Raw genomic sequence first — 21744 nt, forward strand, 5'->3', positions numbered from 1 at the left:
GATCTTGCAGCTGAGATTGAGATGAAGGATTTAGGGCTCATGCACTATTTTCTATGCATGGAGGTATGGCATACAGATGGTGAGATTTTCCTTGGTCAAGGAAAATACTACATCGAGATTCTAAGGAGATTCAGGATGGAAGACTACAAGGCCATGTCTACTCCCATGATCACCAATTAGAGGAAGATAAATGCATTAAGGAAAAAGGAGGTTGACCCCACCTTGTACAAGAATTTGATAGGCTTTTTCATGTATATGGTCAATGCCAAGCCAGACATATCTTATGCAGTAAACTCTCTCATTCAATTCATGGTGGAGTTGAAGAGAGTGCTTTGGATAGCGACAAAACATGTGTTGAGGTATTTTTGCATCATAGTTGAGCATGGGATCGGGTATGCTCGAGGTGATGGTGTTAGTGGGCTACACTGATGCAAATTGGATAGGTAACACAGGGGATCAGAAAAGCACTTCAAGGTGTTGCTTTAGCATGGGATCAAGAGTTGTTTCTTGGTGCAGCAAGAAGCAAAAGTCTGTGGCATTAAGTTCTGCAGAGGTAGAGTACATAGCAGCGAGCATGACTATATGCAAGGCCATATGGCTTTGAAAGTTGCCAGTAACCTTGTTTGGTCAAAGGATAGAGATGAAAGTGTTACACTGCGACAATTAGAGTTGCATCAGGTTGTCAGAGAATCTGATGTTTCACAATAATTCCAAGCATATAGACATCAAGTACCACTTCATTAGGGATTGTGTGTAGCACAAGGTTGTCCAGCCACAGCATATACTTACAGATGAGCAGGTAGCAGATATACTAACAAAGGCATTGGGCAAGGTGAGGTTCTTCTTCTTCAGAGACAAGTTGGGTGTTATGCAAAACACCTTCCTCGCTAAGAGGGAGTGTTAGTTTGTGGAGCTTAGATAAGTGTTCTAGTCTCAAATTGTGTCTATGAGGCTCAGGAACACATCTTCTCCAATACCTAGAAAAGGTTTCGTAAGAAAAGGCCTTGATTAGATTTAATTAAGCAGTTAATTAATTTTCCTAAGTCTAACTTAGGGAAATAGCTTACTAATAAAAATTAATTGGGATAAATCAATTTTCCACTAGAGACTTCCAAAAAAGTCACTTTGATGGGATCAAGATGATCTTAGCCATCTATTGTGATTAGATCATGGTAGTCGATTACTCAACGAAAGATTACAAGAGGAAATTGAAGGGCATTTGGAGAACATACAAGAGACATAGAGTTGCAGTGAGAGAAAGGGTTCAGAGGCAACGTAGGGACACCAACAACAAGGGTTTCAGCAATAAGAATTGAGGAGTGATTGCTAGAGGACTTCTTCACGAAATTTTAGCACTCTAAGTGAAAGGAATAAAAGTCAAATTTTTCTGCAAGGAGGCCGCACTAGCCAGTCTGCATTACTAAGTAGTAGTTCAATTTCCAGTAATCAAGGACATTTGCTGTAGGAGGTGCAAATAGCTTAGTCGAGTTGCAGGGAGACGAAGACGGTGCAGGAATGATTTTCCTGAGGCTGTGCAAAACAAGAAGGTTGTATGCATCTCCAAAATTTGCTAGTACGAGTTGCAGGAAGGAGTGCGAGTTGCAAGCAAGAGGCCATCAAGTTTTGCAAAAGGAAACTGTGTTTCTACATCGATTTTATTAGTGTCAGGCAAGCAATTTATGTACTCTTTGATTTGCTGAAGAATTAGTAATAAAACCTTCATCTACAAAACTAGTTTTCCCTTCAGGGCTTCCCTAGGGACATCTTTCTGGAAATATCAACGTTCATTATTTTTGTGTGTGTGTGTGCATAATTTTCTCAATTCCTGTGGTTATTTATTTTTCTGTGAAGTTGCAGTTGTGTTTCATTCAATATTTGCCGCAAGTATTTTGCAAAAGACAAATAATCTAAACATATAGGAGAATAATAACCAATAATTGCAACAAAATTAAAAATTTCACAAATTTCTAGAGGTGACAAGGATGTTATCTATTCCAGGGTTGATGGTACACATGTTCTTAGTATCAACCTTGGAGGATGTTGGATATAGAGTTTTGTTATAGGATGGGAAGGTGTTTCTATTGTTGAAGTTTCTAAGTTTACTTAGTTTAGAAACCCTTCATGCACTTTTCCTGATTTATTCCTACCTACTTGTTATTTTTTCTTTAACAAGTTATTTACAAAGTAAATACTAAACATAAACACCAGTGCATGCTCAACATATTACAAATCAGCAACTAAAAGAAACAAGAACAAACACACCACATGACACCATTATTTTTGGACCAATGTCCTCAAAAAAACCCAATGCGGGAAAATCGGTGCAGCTACTGAGGGTTTTCTTATTAAGCAATATTAGAGTACAATCTATGTGCCGAAACTGTCCTACCCAACAAAGGATTTCCTTAGCATCTATACCTCACAATTTGAGAGAAATCTCCTAGCTGAAACCCTGGAAAAACCTTCTGGCAATTCCTCAGCACAAAACTACTCTGCAACCCCTGTGTCAGCCCCTCTCTGTCTCACGTTGGCCTTGCGTCAGCCTTTCTCAGCCTACCTCAGCCCCAAGAGGCCCTACATCAACTCTAGGAGCCTCTACGTCGGCTACGTTGGCCCCTCTGGTGCTTTGCGTAACACTTGGTTGCCTCTGTGTGGCCCTGCGTGAGCCCTTCTTAGCTCTGCGTCACCCTCCTTGGCTTGTTGCGATGCTTTCCCGGCACAATCTTTGCCTTCTCTGTTTCTCTATACTCAATGCCCCTCAACTGCTCTCACGATCACTAATTCTATCTCTCTTAGCAAACCCTGCTCTAGAGAATAGAATGACTAATCATCTGGTGTATTCTCCAAGTGACCCTCAAGCCTCCTCTTATACTTTTCCTGTTGACATCTCAACGACCGAGATTAATTCCCTAATCAATGGCTAAGATTAGATCTGGCTTGATCCATGTCTTTTGGACCACTCTAATACAGATTCATATTAATACACAATATTTTATTTTCCCTAAGTTTAGACTTAGGGACTCCATTAAAAATATTAATTATTTTAATATCTCATGATCTGTTTAGAATCTCATGTGCCCCAACCTCTCCACCAAATTTCGTGGCTAAAGCACATCCGATGCTACCCCAAATCAACACTCCCTCTTAGTGAGGACTGTGCTCTAACAATACTCCTCACTAAGCATTACTCTGATCATCTAGCATCAGTACCTGTGCTGATGCTAGGCCTTCCTACCCAACATCCTCTGCATGGTTGCCTCCTGTACTGCTGCCCATGGTTCTGTCACTGCCACTGCTGCATCTATACGACAGCTCCCTCTGCATCGTGCTGCCCACTGCTGCACTACAACTCAGTTACTGAGAAGTAAGTAACTGACCTCCCTGTTGGGCTAGAAACACCCACTAATGCTGAAGCTCCCTTTGTCGCTAACAAGTGCTCCCTATCTCTGACCTCTGCGCTGCTGCAACAACTCCCTACATCTTGCACCGTTGCACACCTCATTGTGCCTTCCTGCATTGGTGCAACACTACAGTGCCTCTCGCACTACTGCACCCTGCTAGCTTTGCGATGTCTCGGGACTCTAGCACTATAGCTCTCTCTGCTACTCCATCCGCATCCGTCTCCACCCACCCAGCTAGTCCTGCTACTCCTCGTCAGGGCTCCCGTAGCAAGGTCTAATCCAAGAGGTTGGGTACCTTAAGGATCCTGCACCTCATTGCCTGTTGTCCTCTTGACTACAGCTCGATGTCTCCCCACTTCCACTCATGTGGTGCGTGTGCACTCGCGGCGCAATCATCGTCTGTCAAAACTTCCTTCTCTGCTCGTGTTGGCACTACCTTAGTCTCAGAAGACTCTCCCTTACTCTTCTTCCTTGGGCACTGGGTCACATAATGACCCATCTCCCCATAGTGGAAGCACTTGATCTTGGAGAGATCTTTCTTCTTCCGCTTCTCCTGCTTTCCCTCAAATGCTAGGGCCACATCCTCCTCCTCCTGCTGAACTTTGATCCCTTTGTTGCTGCTACTTGTCTTCGACTGCCGTCTGATCTCTTCTTAGCGAAGAGCTACCCACATCTACCCACATCTTGTCCCAAGGTAGGAGAGTCCCTCTGCCCAAGATACTCTGGACAAACACTTCCCAATCTTCCTGATCCAGTGTCGCTCCAATAACAGTCAACTAGTCTCATATCTCATTCAATCCTCCAAGGAAGGTGTCAATTGATTGAACCTTCTTCATCTCATACGACCTCATTTCATTCCCAAATCTTAACTGTCATTTCCTTCTCAGCTATATGTGGTACCACACGATCCTTGACCTAGTCAAGGATAATGCACTTGGCCCTCGCCATCGCCTCTTCGTACTTGTTGTTATCATTGGGGTCGACTGGGATAGCTATAACCTTCAAGGCAAAGTTCTTGACACGATTCCTGTCAAGCACTGATAAGATTCTGGCCTTCCAGACTGCGAAATTCGATGCTCCGTCCAATCTATCCTAGTCTCTTACCCCGTGTAGTGTCACGACGCTCCTCTACTTCCCTCCTAGAAGTTCTCTGTTCGACTCCTCTAAGTCTCTACTTCTCGTCTGGAAGTTCTCTTCTGGACTCCCTCTGAGTCCTGATTTCCCTCCTGGAAATCCTTCTGCTGCTTATCGAGATGCCCCCTACTCTAATCGTCTTGTGCAACTGCACTGTCAATCCAGGTTCCTCGACTAGAAACCCTCAGTAGCAACTCATTAGGCCCTAATCTGTCAGGTATTGTTCTGACTACAGTACCTCACCAACTCCACTCTACAGTATTCCTGCAGCCTTATAGACTCCAGCAACTGCCTCTTTGTGAACTGCGTCATCCCCTCTCTACCCCACACCAGCTCTGCATCACCCCAGATGGGTCTGCGTTAGCCCTAGGATGCCCTGCATCAGCCCCCTAGCCCTCTGCGTCAACAACGCTGGCCTCTCTGAGGCTCTGCGCAGTTCTCAGCTTCTTCTGCATAGCTCTAGCTGGCTCTGCGTCACACTTCCTTGGCTTCTATGTTGCTAAAAACAGCTTCTGTCACCTTGGGACAACTATTTTCTACTGTTATTGCTCTGCTTAGCTGATGTGTTTAATTCCTCCTGTGATCTGCAATCACGCTCTGATACCATGTTGATGTTTCTAAGTTTACTTAGTTTAGAAACCCTTCATGCACTTTTCCTGATTTATTCCTACCTACTTGTTATTTTTTTCTTTAATAAGCTATTTACAAAGTAAATACTAAAAATAAACACCAGTGCATGCTCAACATATTATAGATCAGCAACTAAAAAAAACAAGAACAAACACACCACATGACACCATTATTTTTGGACCAATGTCCCCTGAAAAACCTAATGCAGGAAAACCGGTGCAACTATCTGAGGGTTTTCTTATTAAGCAATATCAGAGTACAATCTGGGTGTCGAAACTAGCCTACTCAACAGAGGATTTCCTTAGCAGCTATACCTCACAGTTTGAGAGAAATCTCCTAGCTGAAACCCCATAAAAACCTTCCGACAGTTCCTCAGTACAAAATTGCTCTGCAACCCCAGCATCTGCCCAAACTGGACTGCGTCAACCCCTCTCTGTCTCATGCTAGCCCTTCGTCAGCTTTTCTTAGCTTGCCTCAACCCCAGGAGGCCCTGCGTCAGCTCTGGGAGCCTCTGCATCAGCTGCGCTGGCCCCTGTGGTGCTCTGCACAGCACTTGGCTACCTCTGTGTGGCCCTGCAGGAGCCCTTCTTGACTCTATATCACCCTCCTTAGCTGTTGTACTGCTCTCCCAACACAATCTCTGCCTTCTCTATTTCTCTGTACTCAATTCCCTTCAGCTACTCTCTCGATCACTAATTCTATCTCTCTTAACAAACCCCGCTCTAGAGAATAGAATGATTAATCATCTAGTGTATTCTCCAAGTGACCCTCAAGCCTCCTCTTATACATTTTCTATTGACATCTCAACAGCCAAGATTAAGTCCCTAATCAATGGCTAAGATTAGATCTGGCTTGATCCATGTCTTTTGGACCACTCTAACACATTCATATCAATACACATTAATATTTTATTTTCCCTATGTTTAGACTTAGGGACTCCATTAAAAATATTAATTATTTTAATATCTCCTGATCTGTTTAAAATCTGCCCAAACCCTTTCTAGGTATTAAAGATCTCATGTGCCCCAACCTCTCCACCAAATTTCGTGGCTAGAGCACATCCGATGCTACCCCAAATTAACATCTATATTCATTGGGAGCAACCTTGGATGCAATTGTAGTGCTTGGCATCAAACAAGGGCAATTATACAGGTTGTTGGGACAGCCTATGGGTATATCCGAGGGGATCTTGGATACAGGATCAACATTGGTTACTGAGAGGGAGCAGGTGGCGACGAAGAGTAGTTCTTTCGCTACTGCCAAAAGCCTCAACTAGTATGATATGACATTGATGGATGCTCAAGAGCAAGATCGTCAAAGATTGTTTGATGTAACAGGTTCTCAGCTCAAGTTTTAAATCAAGTGGCAAGACAGGCTTTAGTGTCAAAGGGAGCAGCTATAGACACTAAGATGGGCTTGGATACAAATTCAAGTGGGGGAGGTTTTTCCAAAAGTACCTCTCTCGCTAAGGGGGAGTGTTGAAGCTTGTAGCTCGGGCAAGTACTTTTGCACAAGCATTGTGTCTAGGCATTCAAAAATCACCCACATATCACCTTTGAATATTTGCTACCGTAACTTAGTCTAAGTTAAACTTAGGAAAAAGAAGATAATCTTAATTGTCGATCTCAGGTGAGGCGAGATCTAATCTCAGCTGTCCATCACTTTGAGATTAGGGTTAGGATTAGGATTAGGGTTTTGGCTCAATGTAAAGTTATGAAGGTGAGGCTAAGATTAGAAGAAAACACAGCAGCAGCACAAGATTGAGAGGCTTCTCAATGAGCATGTGTTGGGTCCAAGAGAGTGCAGTAAGACTGGTGATTAGTTTTGTATTTTCTCAAGTGGGCCATTATCCCTAGTACGGGAGCACAAGTAAGTTCTATGATTAATTTATTATTGAAGAACTATTGATTGGGCAGAAACCTGTTTATGTGTATGTGATTTAGATCAAGTAATTTTTGCTTCCACTATATTTTTTGTGTTAGGAATCTTTCTGTGTATTTGTCCCATTAATAATTGTTAGGAATCATCCTATTAATAATTGTTCTGCTAATAATTCTAACAAGATGTTCAAAAAGAGTTCCAGTAATTGTTATGGTAGTTTGATTCTTTCTGATCCTGTTGGAATTGGAAGAGGGAACTTGATTGTTTTATGTAATCACTACAGAATGGAAAACCATACACAGTCTATGAATATGTCCACTGTGCTAACCACTGATATCCACACAGTTTTAAGAAGACAAGAAAGTGTAACTGCTGACAACAGGACTTCAATTTTTTTATGACTGGAAGGTTGCATTCTCAGGAGGAAGTTAGAAGTAATTAATATGCTTTTATTAGGGAAACTTTGCATGGTTGGAAGAGACAAATTGAATCCCTTCAAAATAAGTGTGTTACTCAAAATGGATGTGAATTCGACTAGAACTACCAACTCTGCTGCCTCAAATGCCAGACTGTACATTGGATTATTTGTTGAGGAAATTAAAGAAGTGACTATCCAGAAGCAGCATGATGATGTGAGGATGATGATCATGGACCAGGACTTTCAGGCTATTCCAAAGAACCAGAAGCTAATTAAGGTTGCAATTTTTGTTTAATTTTGGGCACCTAATGTAGAACTTATACTTTCTTAAACTCCTCTGCTAAAGATTGCCATGCCTTTTCAGTATTTAAGTTCAAAGGTTTTTGGACAATTTCAGAACATCAAGTTTTGGGTCAGACCCTACATTTTTATATTATTATGCTGACCAGCAATGCTGCAGCAAATTTCCAATGCAAAATCTATGTTTCCATGAAAAACTAACACTGACAAGCTCAGTCAACAACTTAATTTCCAGAGCTCTATGCCCACCGAGGTTTGAACATAGATTATAAACATGGCAATGTCCCATCTCAAACACTAAACCATTCATAAGTTATTAGTTTATGGTACTCATTTCGAATCTCTACATTCAAAAATACAATCAAAGGTGCTTTATTGATACAATCACATGTACTCAGTCTAATCATATCCTTGGGGCTCATATTATTTACATTGAGCATCTTCCCAAAAGACAAACAGCGCACTACAAGAGACTTTTGCAGGGCTCCTTCCTTTATCAATGGGTGCCCCTGAGCTTACATTCTTTCTTATCTGTAATATTCTTCTTGACATCCACTAATTTCATTCAACAGAAGAAGATGAGATAAATTAAAAGACTAAGCTAAAGCAGCATATCTAGTGCTAATTTAATCCCAAATTAACAGAATTTCTAAATATACCTCATTTTTACCAGTTTCCATCAACCGGTCTACTAAATGAGATCCAATGAAGCCAGCACCTCCTGTCACCAATATTCGCAGCTTTGCCTGTCACAGACCGAAAAGAACAATAAAAACACTGCCTCCATATTACTAGGATTTAACAACATCCTTTACAGTCATACAGATATCATTAGTACTAAATTTTCCAGATTTGCTGTTATAGCTTATACTCTTATATTCTTTCAATTATATATATGGGCAAGCAATATTTAAAATTTTCCAGTACATGGAACAACTATAATGTCCATTAAGGGTATTCCCTGAAGTTGTTGACAGATACTGTTTTGGCTTGCATATTTCTATTTGATGTTCACAACTTCCTGCACTTTCCGCTTGAAATAGTTAAAGTTATCTTACTTCTATCAAGTTATGCAATTCTAGATCATTACAGTGATAGCTCATTTCAACTATATGGTATACCACTAATAATAGCATCCTGCTTAACATATGTTTTTCAACATCTTTATTGATTCAGCACCTCCTGGTATTTTTGGTGATGCCAATGTTGTCATTAATGGCAAAGGACCAGCAGCAAGCATGTATGCCTGTGATCAAGCCAAAAGAGCAGCAAAGCAACAATAGTAGCAGCAAGGTATGTTGCAGTGATGTTTGACAGCAAGAGGTTATGTTGCATGTTGTTGATGCTTGATGAGAATGCAATACAAACATGTGATGCAAAGAGTAATGGCAAAGGAACAACAGGATCAGCAAGGCAAACAAGTGATGGTTTGGAACAAAGGAGCAGCAAATATCTCGGCACAATTGGTGCATGCACAGTTGTGTAAAGAGGTGCATTGAGTTATGCTTGTTATAGCTTGCAAAGGCTGCTTGCATATATGTTGTGATGAGGTTGATGCTTGCATATGTTTTGTGTAAGGCTGATTTGAAGACTGGTTTGTTTCAGCAGATTGTTGTGATGTTAGGCAAAGGCAGAGGTATGAGCACTCTTGTGATGCAAGACTATGGCAAAGGCAAATGTGTGCAGAACGTTTGCATATGTTTTATGTATAAAGTCCATTAAAAGCTAATTATGTAATGTCCCCTCTACTTGAATTCACCTAGCAGCTACACCAACTTTGCACTTTTATCTAAGTTATATTAAGTTTGGCTCAACTTAGGATAAGTGGGTGGAAAAGGGAGAATTACTTCATTTTGTGGCAGAAAGCATAGTCAAAAATTAGAAAAGGGGAAGATTAAAATGCTAGTGGGAAGTGCGGCCCACCCAAAAGGGGAATACACACCCCTTAAGCTAGTATGCACTTGTGGGAGGAGAAGAAAAGGGAGGCAAAGCGAATTGAAGGAGAGAGAAGGAAGGTGGGGCCAGAAAGTATAAGTATGAGGAGAGAGCCTCCATTTGGGACTTTTTGATCATTTTACATTGTCTCTATTGTTCTCTTGAGTTGTTCAGCCAAGACTACACAATTTTGCTTAGCACACAAGGCTTTTACGTGAAAATTCAAAATTTCACCCTACCTTCGGTGGACTTCGAGTGCCAGCCCTAGGAGGTCATCTACACTACATTGGGGAGTTGTTAAGGGAGGTCTTTCAAGTGTTTTGGTAAAGTTTCCTCAGCAGACTGGTCACAGTAGGAGAATTCGCACTTCTTGGGGGAGCTAGTTGTGGAGGAGATCTTTGCTTCTAGGGAGAGAATTGGGTTATTATTTGTCAGATATTTGGGGTACTAGCCAGGCTTATTTCTGTGGGAATTTGGCAGTGATATTGGCACATTTCAAGGCCCTGCGCAAAGGCGTTTCTTGAGCAGTTCATGGGAGCTACAAGGATAGGCATTTGGGGCTGATTTGAGTTCAGATTTTGCAGTGGCAACCAGAGGAATGTTTGGTTGGCTTTGCTAGCATTTTGGAGGGATTAGTAGCATTATTCCATGCAATGCATGTAGCTAGTCGATCTGGGCAACTCACACCATTTTGTCGGTTTTCGGGAGTCCATTCAGGTGGCCAAATCCTTTCTGGGTTTGGTGGAGTAGGTTGAGATAGGGGGTTTGCTAGAGTTTCAGCTATTTTGGAGCAGTTTGGAGCATTGCACAACCATTTTTACCTAGCCAGCAGTAGCAAATTTATTGGGCCAGCACATGCATTCAGAGGGAGCTTGTACCTGCACTTGGGCAACCATACTACACCTGGGTTTTTGTCTAGCTTGCAGTAGCAAGCCCAGGTTCCTCATTTTATCAGTGTTGTGAAAAGCGCGATTAAATCGCGCTTTTTTCAAAAAAGTGCGCTTTTTTCCCTAAGACGATTTAATCGCGCGTTTTATGGGAAAAAAGCGGCTAAAAAAATTTTGCCGATTTTTTCGAAAAAATCGCGCTTTTTTCGGAAAAAAGCTCGGGGTGTCAGGGCAGCACAATTTTATAATTTTTTTTTGGTTTTTCATTTGGTCATTTGGGTTTTTTCATGCAATTTTTTTTTAAAGAAACAAATAATTTTTGAGTGGGGCAGCTTAATGATCAAGTCTAGGCCCTAGGATGGATATGCTATTCATGGTAATGTTAAATTCTTAAAGTAAAAGTGACATTCTCCTTAATCTTCATTTTCATCCTTTTACTTAAATTTTTAACATTACCATGAAATGACTCAGGATGTTTGAGAGTGGTTCCAGCCTCATTGGATTTCATATGGAGAAAGTAGAATTTTAGATTTCATTTAAAATCCAGCAGACTTATCAGTTTTTCAGGATTTCAGGATTGGGAGATTGTAATGTTTCCAGGTGACACCACCTGCTCGGGCTACCCCTGCCACCAGTAGAGGACGTGGTCTACCTCCTATAGCTCCTACTTCTAGTTCTTCAGCTTCTAGAGCACATCAGACTCCACTACCATCTCCACCAGCACAAGCACCAGCATCCTACATCTAGAGGGAAAGGGAAAGCTGTGGCATTTTCTCGCAAGAGGGGCAAAGGAAATCAATAGGATTAGACCTCATTGTATATGACATTATGACATGATGAGATACATTATCATATTTTTTGTTGATATTTTGAGGCTGAGTTGGGACTCAGGAGTTAGGACTTACTATTCAGGACATGATTCAATGTTATGTGTGATTTTAGCGCTACAAATGATATTAAACATCTTATATATTAGTTTTTTAATCATATTTATGTGTCAATGTATTTATTTTATGTTGTAGATGGTTTAGATATTAAAAAAATTGAAAAAAAATGAAAAAAATGAATATTTTTGTACCAAACGCTTTTTTCCCGCTTTTTTCGATTTTTTCCGCTTCATTCCCGGCACCGATTTAATCCCGCTCGCGCTTTTAACAACATTGCATTTTATCCATTGTACTCTCACATTTTGTTAATAAAAAGGCTTAGCTCATATTCTGCTATCTTTTGTACTTCAGTTTGGGTTTATTTTGAGTTGCATGGCATGTACGTTGTGGCTTATCAATATATTTTCATAGGCAGAATATTAGAGTTGTATCAGAGCCATAATATTGGCTCAGCCTGTGGGAAACCCTTCATTCTATGACACCAGAGGACAGGCAGAATATCACTTACAGGAGATAGAGTACAGAAGCAAGGAAAGAGAGCTACAGATTACCCCTGACCCAGAAACCCTTGAGCAAGAGGTTGAGAAACCAAACATGGAGGATAATCCTAATGACAGAGATAAGAGAGAGGAGGATTTTTCCCATAGCCTCTTGAAAGCTATCAATGATTTGGCCAAGGTTATGAGTTGAGACAGCAGAATAGCAGTAATAACAGGGGTAAGTTCAGCCAAGGAGACATCCATTTGGGAGAGGGTTCAAGCACCTCACACCACTAGGGACACTTGAACCATCAGGCCACAAACCCACACAATACGGCCCACATCTATAGCGCACCACCTAGGTCGACTATCCCTACATTTCTAACATCTGGTACTGGAGGGAAACAAGGGCAGGAGGATATGCCCATGGGAGACTACTTCTTGGAGTACCAATCATATGGGGCTGATTTTAGAGATGTCATCACCTTCAAAGATTTATGCCAGCTCAAGAATAACAACAAGAACAAGGGGCCGAGTGAGGGAGCTTATGCGCATGGCACTGCTTTGCAGTGCACAATGGGAAGGTTATTCCTTCCAACTTTTGATGGCTCTTCTAAGAGCTCAGCCAGGGTGTGGGTTGAGAAGTTGGATGTCTATTTCCAGCTTAATCAGATGATAGAGATGGAGGCAATCAAGATTGCCACTTTTCACTTGGAGGGAGAGGCTCATGATTGGTGGTTCCATGGATTGGCTACTTTGGGGCATGCAGGTATTACTGCCTATGAGGAGTTCACATGGAGGGTGTTGGAGCGTTTTGAGAGGAGAGACCCTAAGGAGCACTTCAGAGAGTTGACGCATATTGAGACACGTTACCCCTGCACTGAGTTTCTAAGGATATCAGTGATGGTGCCAAGTTTATCGGAGACCAAGAGAGTTTTCTTGTTTGTGGAGGGGTTAGCAGATCCACTAAGGGGTTTGGTGACATCCAACAAGCCCACCACTTTGTAGGATGCAGTAGGCAAAGCCTAGGATTTGCAGGATGCGCTTCCCAAAACCAAAGCATAAGTACCCACCAAACCCGTGTTCCAACAGAGGGGCAAAGACACTACACCTCCACCACAACATGAGGCACTAGCAAGTGGGAGCTTGGATGAGGAGACTAGGAGGGACCTCAAGAGGAGGAAGCTATGCTTCACCTGCTAGGAGCCTTGGGCCCCAGGACACAGATGCACCACGAGCAAGGCCCATTACATTGAGGTCTTCTCTGACAGCGACCATGAGGATGATGTAGAGTAGGAGACAGATAGAGGTGACAGTGAGCTGCATGCAACAAGAGGACCACCTCCACCACCACCACCCAGGGGAGCACCTTTCGCACTTGCTTGAGGAGTGATTTCTTCATTGCGATGGGTTCCCTGATATTTGACCTTGAGGATCAGACGAACAGTGCAGGGGTAACGTGTCTCAGTATTGGTGGATAGTGGGGCTACCCACAACTTTATTGATGCACAGATGGTACAGAGGAGGGGCGTTCCCATAGAGGCTTTTGGGGGCTTCTCAATACTTGTGCCAAGAGACAAGACCATGTAGTGCACCCGTATGTTTCATCTTTAACAGTGATCATGGGGAACTATTCAGTGACTAACCGCTTCTTTGTGGTTGATGTTCCAAACACCATTGTGGTGATGGGTGTCTAGTGGCTCTATTCTCTTGGTCGAGTTACCAAGGTTGGACGAGAAGTTAGTTGTGCTGAGGGGTATGCACTTGTAGCCACCACAGAGAGTTTCAACACACAGGATGGAGGCAAACCTGAGGCATGGAGACATTGCATAAGCAGTGGAGCTAAGGATTTCAAAGGCAAGGGGTCAACACTGACCACCACACCCAGATATTCAAGCCATCCTAGACAAGCATCCGACAGTATTTGGAGACATCCCACCAAGGCGGCCACCTGACAGGGGGTTTGAGCACACTATTGAGTTAGAGCCAAGGGTGCAGGCAATCATCACGACCCCATACAAATATGCCAAGACCTATCAAGATGAGATCAAGCGAGCTATTCAAGAGTTAATAACATTAGGGCACATTAGGCCCAACTCTAGTCCCTTCGCTTCATCAATTGGTCTAGTGAAAAAAAAAGGATGGTACATTGCAAATGTGCATTGATTATGGAGCACTTAATAAGAAGATTCTGAAGAACCGGTACCACATCCCCTGCAAAGATGAGCTTATGGATGAGCTTAGAGGAGCCAAGTACTTCTCTAAGATAGATTTACATTCACGGTACCATCAAACTCAGGTGAGTGATCAAGATATCCCTAAGACAACTTTTAGATGTCACTACCGCCACTTTGAGTTTCCAGTTATGCCCTTTGGGCTGACCAACATACTTGCTAATTTCCAGTCTTGCATGAACCATGTGTTCCACAAGCAATTGCACGAGTTCGTACTGGTGTTCTTTGCCTACATATTGATTTACAATAGGACATGAGAGGACCACCTGCAACATATAGAGGAGGTGCTCCGTATTTTGAAGGGGCAGCAATTTATACAAAGTTGTCCAAGTGTGAGTTTGGGTTGACTGAGATGCTCTACTTGGGACACATTATTGGAGAGGATGGAGTGCGGGTGCATGAGAAGAAGATTAGAGCCATCAAGGAGTGGCCAATTCCCCGAAATGTGACTGAGCTTAAGGGATTTGTGGGCATTTGCACATATTACAAGAAATTCATAAAGGAATTCTCATAGCTAGCGACACCCCTCATAGATTTGACTAAGAAGGGAGCATTCACATGGGGGGCAGTCGCTTCATGGGGGCATTTGGCAAGAGCTCTTTAGGTTGGTGGGCACAGAGCTCACTCCCAATACTAGCCACCACCTTCAGACAGATGGACAAACCAAGATAGTTAACAAGTGGCTAGAGAGATACTTGCAATATGTAACAGGGCAGCGACGAACTTGGATGAGATGGTTGCACCTGCGGGAGTACTGCTACAATACTACCTACCATATGTCTATTGGGATGTCACCTTTCCGTGCTTTATATGGATATGATGCTTTATCTTTTGTTGACCTTGTATTTGGAGAGAACAAGGCCCCAAGGGCCAAAGATTGGATACTAGAGAGCCAAGACATCCTTAAGGCTCTCAAAGACAATTTGCAAATTGCCCAAAATCAGCAAAAAATGTATGCAGACAGACACAAGGCTGAGAGAAATTTTGAGGTGGGAGACTTGATTTTCTTGCGTCTCCAGCCATACAGACAATCCAGGCTGAAACAGAAGGGGCCGAGAAGCTACAGCCACATTTCTATGGGCCCTACAAGGTGATCAAGAGGATTGGTGAGGTGGCATATGCACTGGAGCTTCAAGAAGGTATTGGAACAACATGTGACAACATGTTAATTTTAGGCGACAACAGTGTGTTCTATGCTTTAGAACAATTTTACTTCAATTTATTTATTAGCCCAGTATCAATATTCAGATTAGCAATCACATCAACATGATAGTAAATGCAAATAGAACATAAACAGTAGAAGACAAACCAAGACAAGAGGACACAAGATGTAGCACCAACCAAGGACAAGCCCCAATGTGGGCCCTGGGGAAACCCTTGATCAAATCTTCTTTAAGTCTTCGATAGTTCAACAGAGAAAGATATACAATTTACAAATCTGATAATTTATAACAGCAGCAAAAGAGCCCTAACCAAAAAAGTCAATGTTAGTCAATAAGGCATATTTGACCCTCAACAAATCGGTCAACTTCAGTCAACTTTAGCCTCCAAATAGCAAGATAAAATAGCCCTCAAAACAGTCAAATTCAACCCAATCAAAGTTTGGTCAAACAAACCACTTGCAGTGAACCCTAGCTGCAATCAATGTTGGGTCAAACTATCTAGAAACTCGGTCTCCTGAAATTTCGGCCTCCATACCCAATCAATGAGGAGAGAGAGAGAGAAGTGTGAAGATGAGTGTGTCCAAATGAGGCTATGTCACCTTCTATTTATATGCAGCGTTGAGGATGAATAGACGTGACTTGGGCTTCTGAGCCTACATAAGTTTGTTGGCCAACCTTGACAATTTGACCATAATCAAAATAAATTCATAGCTTCATTTGTACATGTCAAAATCGGATGATCTTTAGATCAATCCTACATCTCTCAAAGAGAAGAATCCAAGAAAAATATCAGTTGTCATAAATAAGATGACCCATGTGGAGTTTGGCCCTAGTTGCCAATTTTAACACTACTGCTACTAAGCTACCCCCGTTGGATGATGAGGGCATTTGGTTCTTGAGCCTGAGGCTATTTTGGAGACTAGAGAGAGGAGATTGAACAAGACTATTAGGAGTATTTGGTGTGGTGGAGGAATATGCTAGATAAGGATACCACATGGGAGGGTGAGCATATTCTACAGCATCCTGCATTACAATTGCTTGGGGACAAGCAACATTTGGAAAAGGGAGAATTACTTCATTTTGTGGGAGAAAGCATAGTCAAACATTAGAAAAAGGAAAGATTAAAATGCTAGTAGGAAGTGGGGCCCACCCAAAAAGGGAATATGCACCCCTTAAGCTAGTACGCACTTGTGGGAGGAGAAGAAAAGGGAGGCAAAGCAAATTGGAGGATAGAGAAGGAAGGTGGGGCCACCAAGTATAAGTACGAGGAGAGAGCCTCCATTTGGGACTTTTTTATCATTTTACATTGTCTTTATTGTTCTCTTATGTTGTTCAGCCAAGACTACATAGTGTTGCTTAACACATGAGGTTTTCATGTGAAAGCATGAAAACCTCACCCTACCTTCAATGGAATTCGAGTGCCAACCCTAGGAGGTCATCGACACTACATTGGGGAGTTGTTCAGGGAGGTTTTCCAGGTGTTTTCCTAAAGTTTCTTCAACAGACTGAGCGTAGTAAGAGAATTCGCACTTCTTGGGGGAGCTAGTTGTAGAGCAGATCTTTTGTCGGGCTTCCAAGGGGAGATTTGGGTTATTATTTGTTGGAGATTTGGGGTACTAGATGAGCTTATTTCTATGGGAATTTTGCAGTGATATTGGCACATTTCCAGGGTCTATGCAGGCCTATGCAAAGGCATTCCTTGAGCAATTCGTGGGAGCTCCATGTCTCAGCAGACAACATTCTACTGGCATGAAGAATGTAGCTGCATGTCATTTAGATGTGGTGAAATTCATTTTTGTATTCTAATATTCAAGAGTTGAAACAGTTTTAGAATTGAAGAGACACTATTGGAATGCAAAGAGACAAGTTTTTTCATTCCATAATTGTGTGTGGAATACTAAATAACCATCAAAGTCCATTTATAAAATGGTGTGAGGTTGGAAGGATGAATGGTTAGAGAGTTGGAGAGCATGAGAGCTGATTTGAGGAAAAGAAGAAAAGACAAAGATTGTGGTATGCATATTTATAGACCTGGTAACCAGCACATTGTTGTTTCTTGTTTGTAACAAGAGATTGTAGTCTCCTTTCAAGTTGCAGATTGATAAATAACAGGTTGAAGCCTGTCGAGGTAGGAGCCTTCTGTGGGTTTGTAGCCTGTAGAAAACTTATGGGAATTGAAGCTTTCTTGCATGTTGTAGCTTGCAGAAAAATTTTGGTAGTAGCCTCCTATAGGTTGGAGCCTACAAAAAAGCAGATGAAATAAGGGAGTAGAAGTTTGTCTTTGCATCACAATAATAACAAAGTTGTGGTTCATCCTTTATGGGATCCCACTTATATCTGGTGTCTATATTTGTTACTATGATGTGTTGATGTGATGTTTTGGTTTACATATTACTTGTTTGCATGTTAAATTTGTTGGTCATTATATGTTAATCTGCTCATTTAATATTTCAGTTAATCAGTTAAAAGAAAAGAATTTTAATGTACATGAATGTACTAAACTGATTCACCCCCTCCTCTCAGTTTAGTCAAATTTTCATCATTTACCACCATGGAATTGAGATAAAAAACTCTTCTAAATAAAGTAAGAAAACATTAGTCAGTAAAGGTTCCATGTTAATAAGATTTGCACTCACATTTAAGCCGTATGCATTCCCTTATTATTTCTTTGTTGAAGAACCTGATTCCTATATTATTAAAAAGGGATGCAGATGCAATATGCACTACAAATGTAAGAATAATTGCATAAGCAAAATGCAGTTTACAGTTCTGTGGAGACGGGAGTAATGATAATTTAAATTAATAATTCAAGGGAAAAAATACAGAAATCAATACAAGAAAGCTATATATTGGAACTGGCAACCTCTTTCATAAGATGAGCTCCTACCTGAGAGAACTTAGAGTAACGTAATGGAGAGGGAGTTGGAGGAGGCCTCGTGATTGTCTGGGAAGTGACAGTTCCACCACCATTAGAAGAAACCGAAGCCATTATTTCAATGCTTTTTGACCTGCATGGAAGAAGCAAATATGTAAATAGTTAGCTACTAATGCACCCAGGTCCCATACGCAATGTTGCTGACATTGACATCAGGATAAAATCAGTGAAAGTCCAGAAAAGCAAAAAAATCATAAAAATCAGCAACCATCAGCAAAAAATTTTAAAAAAATAATAATAATAAAAAATAAAAAAAAATCAATTTTTCAATTTTTTAGCCTCTAAAACACCACAGCATCAAATAAGTGCATTGCCATATAAACATGAAAACAAAATTAATATGTTTTCATGATGTTTGCAACACAGCCTATATGTAGTTCCATAATTGGAAGATGGCATTTATGGGAGAGTTTATTAACATATAAAATGTTTGCCGTCACTTGTGACTAAAACATTTTAAAATGAAATAAGACAAAATATGTTTGTTCTGTTAAAATTTAGCAATTAACCAGGAATGAAAACCAATATATAGTTTCATTGTCTTGTTAAAACTTAAAACCAAAAAGACGCGAGATAACGATGAATAAGAAACAGTTATAATGTAGTTATCCTGATAATTGAGCTTAAAGTGGCTTTCCTCTACCACATATAAAGAAAGTTTGGGTAATAGTACATTAAGGAAGAATCAGTTCAGAATCTTTTCACGCCCGTTACTAGGATCATTGCTAGAATTTAGCTTAACCCAGTCAGCAGTTAATCCTTTATAGCGAGTAGGAGTGGGATAAACCATTCAGATGTAAAAAAACTATTTGTGGTTTAAAAAACGTCAATGACAAGTTCCACAAGAACTGTATATCTGTCTGTGTTTTCAACAAGGGATTTTCCCTGTGCTAAATTTTTTAAGCAAATCCATAAAGTTCAAACGAGCAGATCAAATGACTCAGCAATTCCCCTTCAGCAACATTAGTCATAATTGCAAACTAATTCCAGGGATTTTTCAATAGCTATTAAGAGCAATGTAACTAACAACATCGATACATCATAGCAAACACAGGTCCAATTTCATTGGAAACAACCAGCTTGCATTTAAAGCAGATCAAACAAATCTTACAAGTTGTAAAGCTCTGCAGCTGGTCATGAAAACGAGTTTGCCAAAAATGAGCCTAAGTGAATTCGAACATGATTGGGCTTTACTTTCAATATACGCACAAGTTGAAATTCCACCCTAGGAAAGCAGGAAAATACAGCATGCATATAATCAAAAGATGTAAATGCAATCTTTGTATTTAGAAGTAAATTCTATGCCTCAAATTTACAAAGTATGACTAGTACTTAACACACTCCAGCACTACAGATCCACCTAAGAAATTGGCTCACGAATAATTTAGAACAAACTAGTATCAAGAAGTGTCTAGGAGCCAATGGGGTGTTGGTTCACTGGGGAGGCTGACAGAATGTTAAGCAGTACACCAGGATTCCATTCTCGATGTAGCGTGCCTCCCTACATGGGATGCGTTTCAAAGGAATGAGGGTGGAAATGACTCCCAAGCACTTTTGGGCGAATAGATACCCCAACCCTCAGTCCAAGAATGTCTGCTCTTAGAGGGGCAGCCCCTCGAGGCATGTTTCTTAAGCACTTACAAAACAAAGTATACACAAAAAGTAAACATAGAACTTTACATCGAAGCTGGAGAAAAAGCTAAACTAGAGAACCGAATTCATACTGTTACCATCATTTAACTTAGTCTGGGCAAATCTGTCATATGAAAACAGTCAAGTTAATCTTAAGTCAAGGAATGAAAAAAGGAATGATTAAAAATTAACAAACAATTTTTTAAGGCCGATCGTTTAAATCAGTAGAAACTGATCGAAGACACGACAATAGAATGAACTAGACGCATTATGATGAACAAATAAAATACCTTTGCAATTATGGGGGCAGAAACGTTAATTGAACAGTAATGAATCAACGAACATCAAGCACAGCAACACAGGACCGATAAACTTAAAGTAGTACAATACAACAGAATAAATTGCGACAAGCTCGATTTAAAATATATAACAGCGAATCAAAATTAATATATTTAACAGACGGGCATTAATCTTACTGAAACAAGTCAGAAATCTTCAGACCTTACATTCCAGTCGAGGCGAGTAGACAAATATGAAAAACAGAGTTTTCTTATAAAAAATAATGAATGAAGTTTAAAATCCTCGGATCAAAAGCCTTAATTTAGCTAAACGAAGCACAAAACTTCCAAAAAAGCGTCGCAGTGAAATCAAACTAACAAAAATAAAATTTCACTCGTATATAATCATTCCAGCTCTTACTGAACCAAAAAGCAGGTACTTCCGACAAAATTACCGGCAAATTTAGACGGCCGATCGAACGGTAAACGCGCGTGTTTCCTCTTCCGATGGCAAAGATGCACCTTAAAAGGTTATATTGCCTTAAATAGGCGAATCGAGATGCCTTTCTTTGCGATCCCAGTATTCGAACCAGGGCAAGCACAGATCGCGGATTCCAAACCTGCCAACTACCAATGACTTCCTTCTACGCAAACGACACTTTTGGGAATGCGGACGTATTACCTTACGAAAATCGACGATACTCCTGCTGGCATGCACCCCGACCTACCGTTACAGCGCGCAATTGAAAAAAAAATTATGCTCTAAGCTTGGTACCACTCGACGATGCCGTCATATGTAAGAAATTTATATGGGGGAGGCCAAATTGGCAATCTCTTTGTGGTGGCATTGTGGCGCTAAATATGGGAGGTACTTGGGCCATTCTTGCCATTGGAGCTTTGATTCGTGTGACAGTCCATTTGGTGCACGAGCATGGGCTTAGGAGGATGCCCTCGCTGGGCTGTAAGTCACATCTTGATGCTGAGCTGGTCACCAAATTTTGCTTTTATTCCTATTCTGGCGTGGTCGGGTTGGGAGTCCTATACCTAAAAGAGACAGGTTCTTGCTTTTTTATAATATTATTTTATTTTGTGTGGTGTGATGGTAAGTCACATGGGCGAAGCCCGGGCAGACCAAGTTCAAATCTCATGAGTACAATGACCTGCTGTGGTGGCAGCTAGGGGCGGATTCCCCTTTCCCGTGAGTCTGCTCTTGCTAAAATCATAGGAACTTAGTATACCCGACTTGCATTATGCTCTTGGTGTTATAGTGGCAGCTATGAGGTTTGATCCTTGGTTTCCCATAGATTAGGCCTGGCACTTACGGATTCACCATGTGGTTAAAATATATATATATATATATATATATTATTTTATTTTAATTTTAAGATGGTGGAATTTGGTCTCACTCCAAATTAGTGAAGTAATTGGATTATTTGTAAAGTATAAAATAATATTAAATTATGATAATTTTATTAAAATAAAGTATTTATAATTAATGGCTAATAAGATTTATTTAAGTGTCATAATTTTGTGTTATTTTAGTGGATATG

General features: G+C 40.9%; 1 protein-coding gene across 3 annotated transcripts in view; it reads right to left on the reverse strand.

Moving 5' to 3' along the window:
- LOC149190192 (UDP-glucuronic acid decarboxylase 5-like) overlaps positions 1–21159 on the reverse strand; it is a 66021-nt gene extending 44862 nt beyond the window's left edge. Inside the window, exons 1-3 of one of the 3 annotated variants that reach the window (XM_089412063.1) lie at positions 20650–21159; positions 18237–18357; positions 8424–8510 (exon numbers count right to left, since the gene is read on the reverse strand). In XM_089412063.1, coding sequence (XP_089268189.1) covers positions 8424–8510; positions 18237–18338 — 189 coding nt within the window. In that variant the 5' untranslated portion in view covers positions 18339–18357; positions 20650–21159. Of the gene's footprint in view, positions 1–8423; positions 8511–18236; positions 18358–20392; positions 20544–20649 lie in introns of those variants that run through there. The other 2 variants (XM_089412065.1, XM_089412064.1) reach the window with 2 other exon arrangements.
- Between the last annotated feature and the right edge of the window lie 585 nt (positions 21160–21744).

The sequence above is a fragment of the Pinus tabuliformis genome, chromosome 3_1 (genome assembly GCF_031772625.1).
Source record: "Pinus tabuliformis cultivar Carrire ecotype Pingquan chromosome 3_1, CPIR1, whole genome shotgun sequence".
NCBI classification, from domain to species: Eukaryota; Viridiplantae; Streptophyta; class Pinopsida; order Pinales; family Pinaceae; genus Pinus; species Pinus tabuliformis.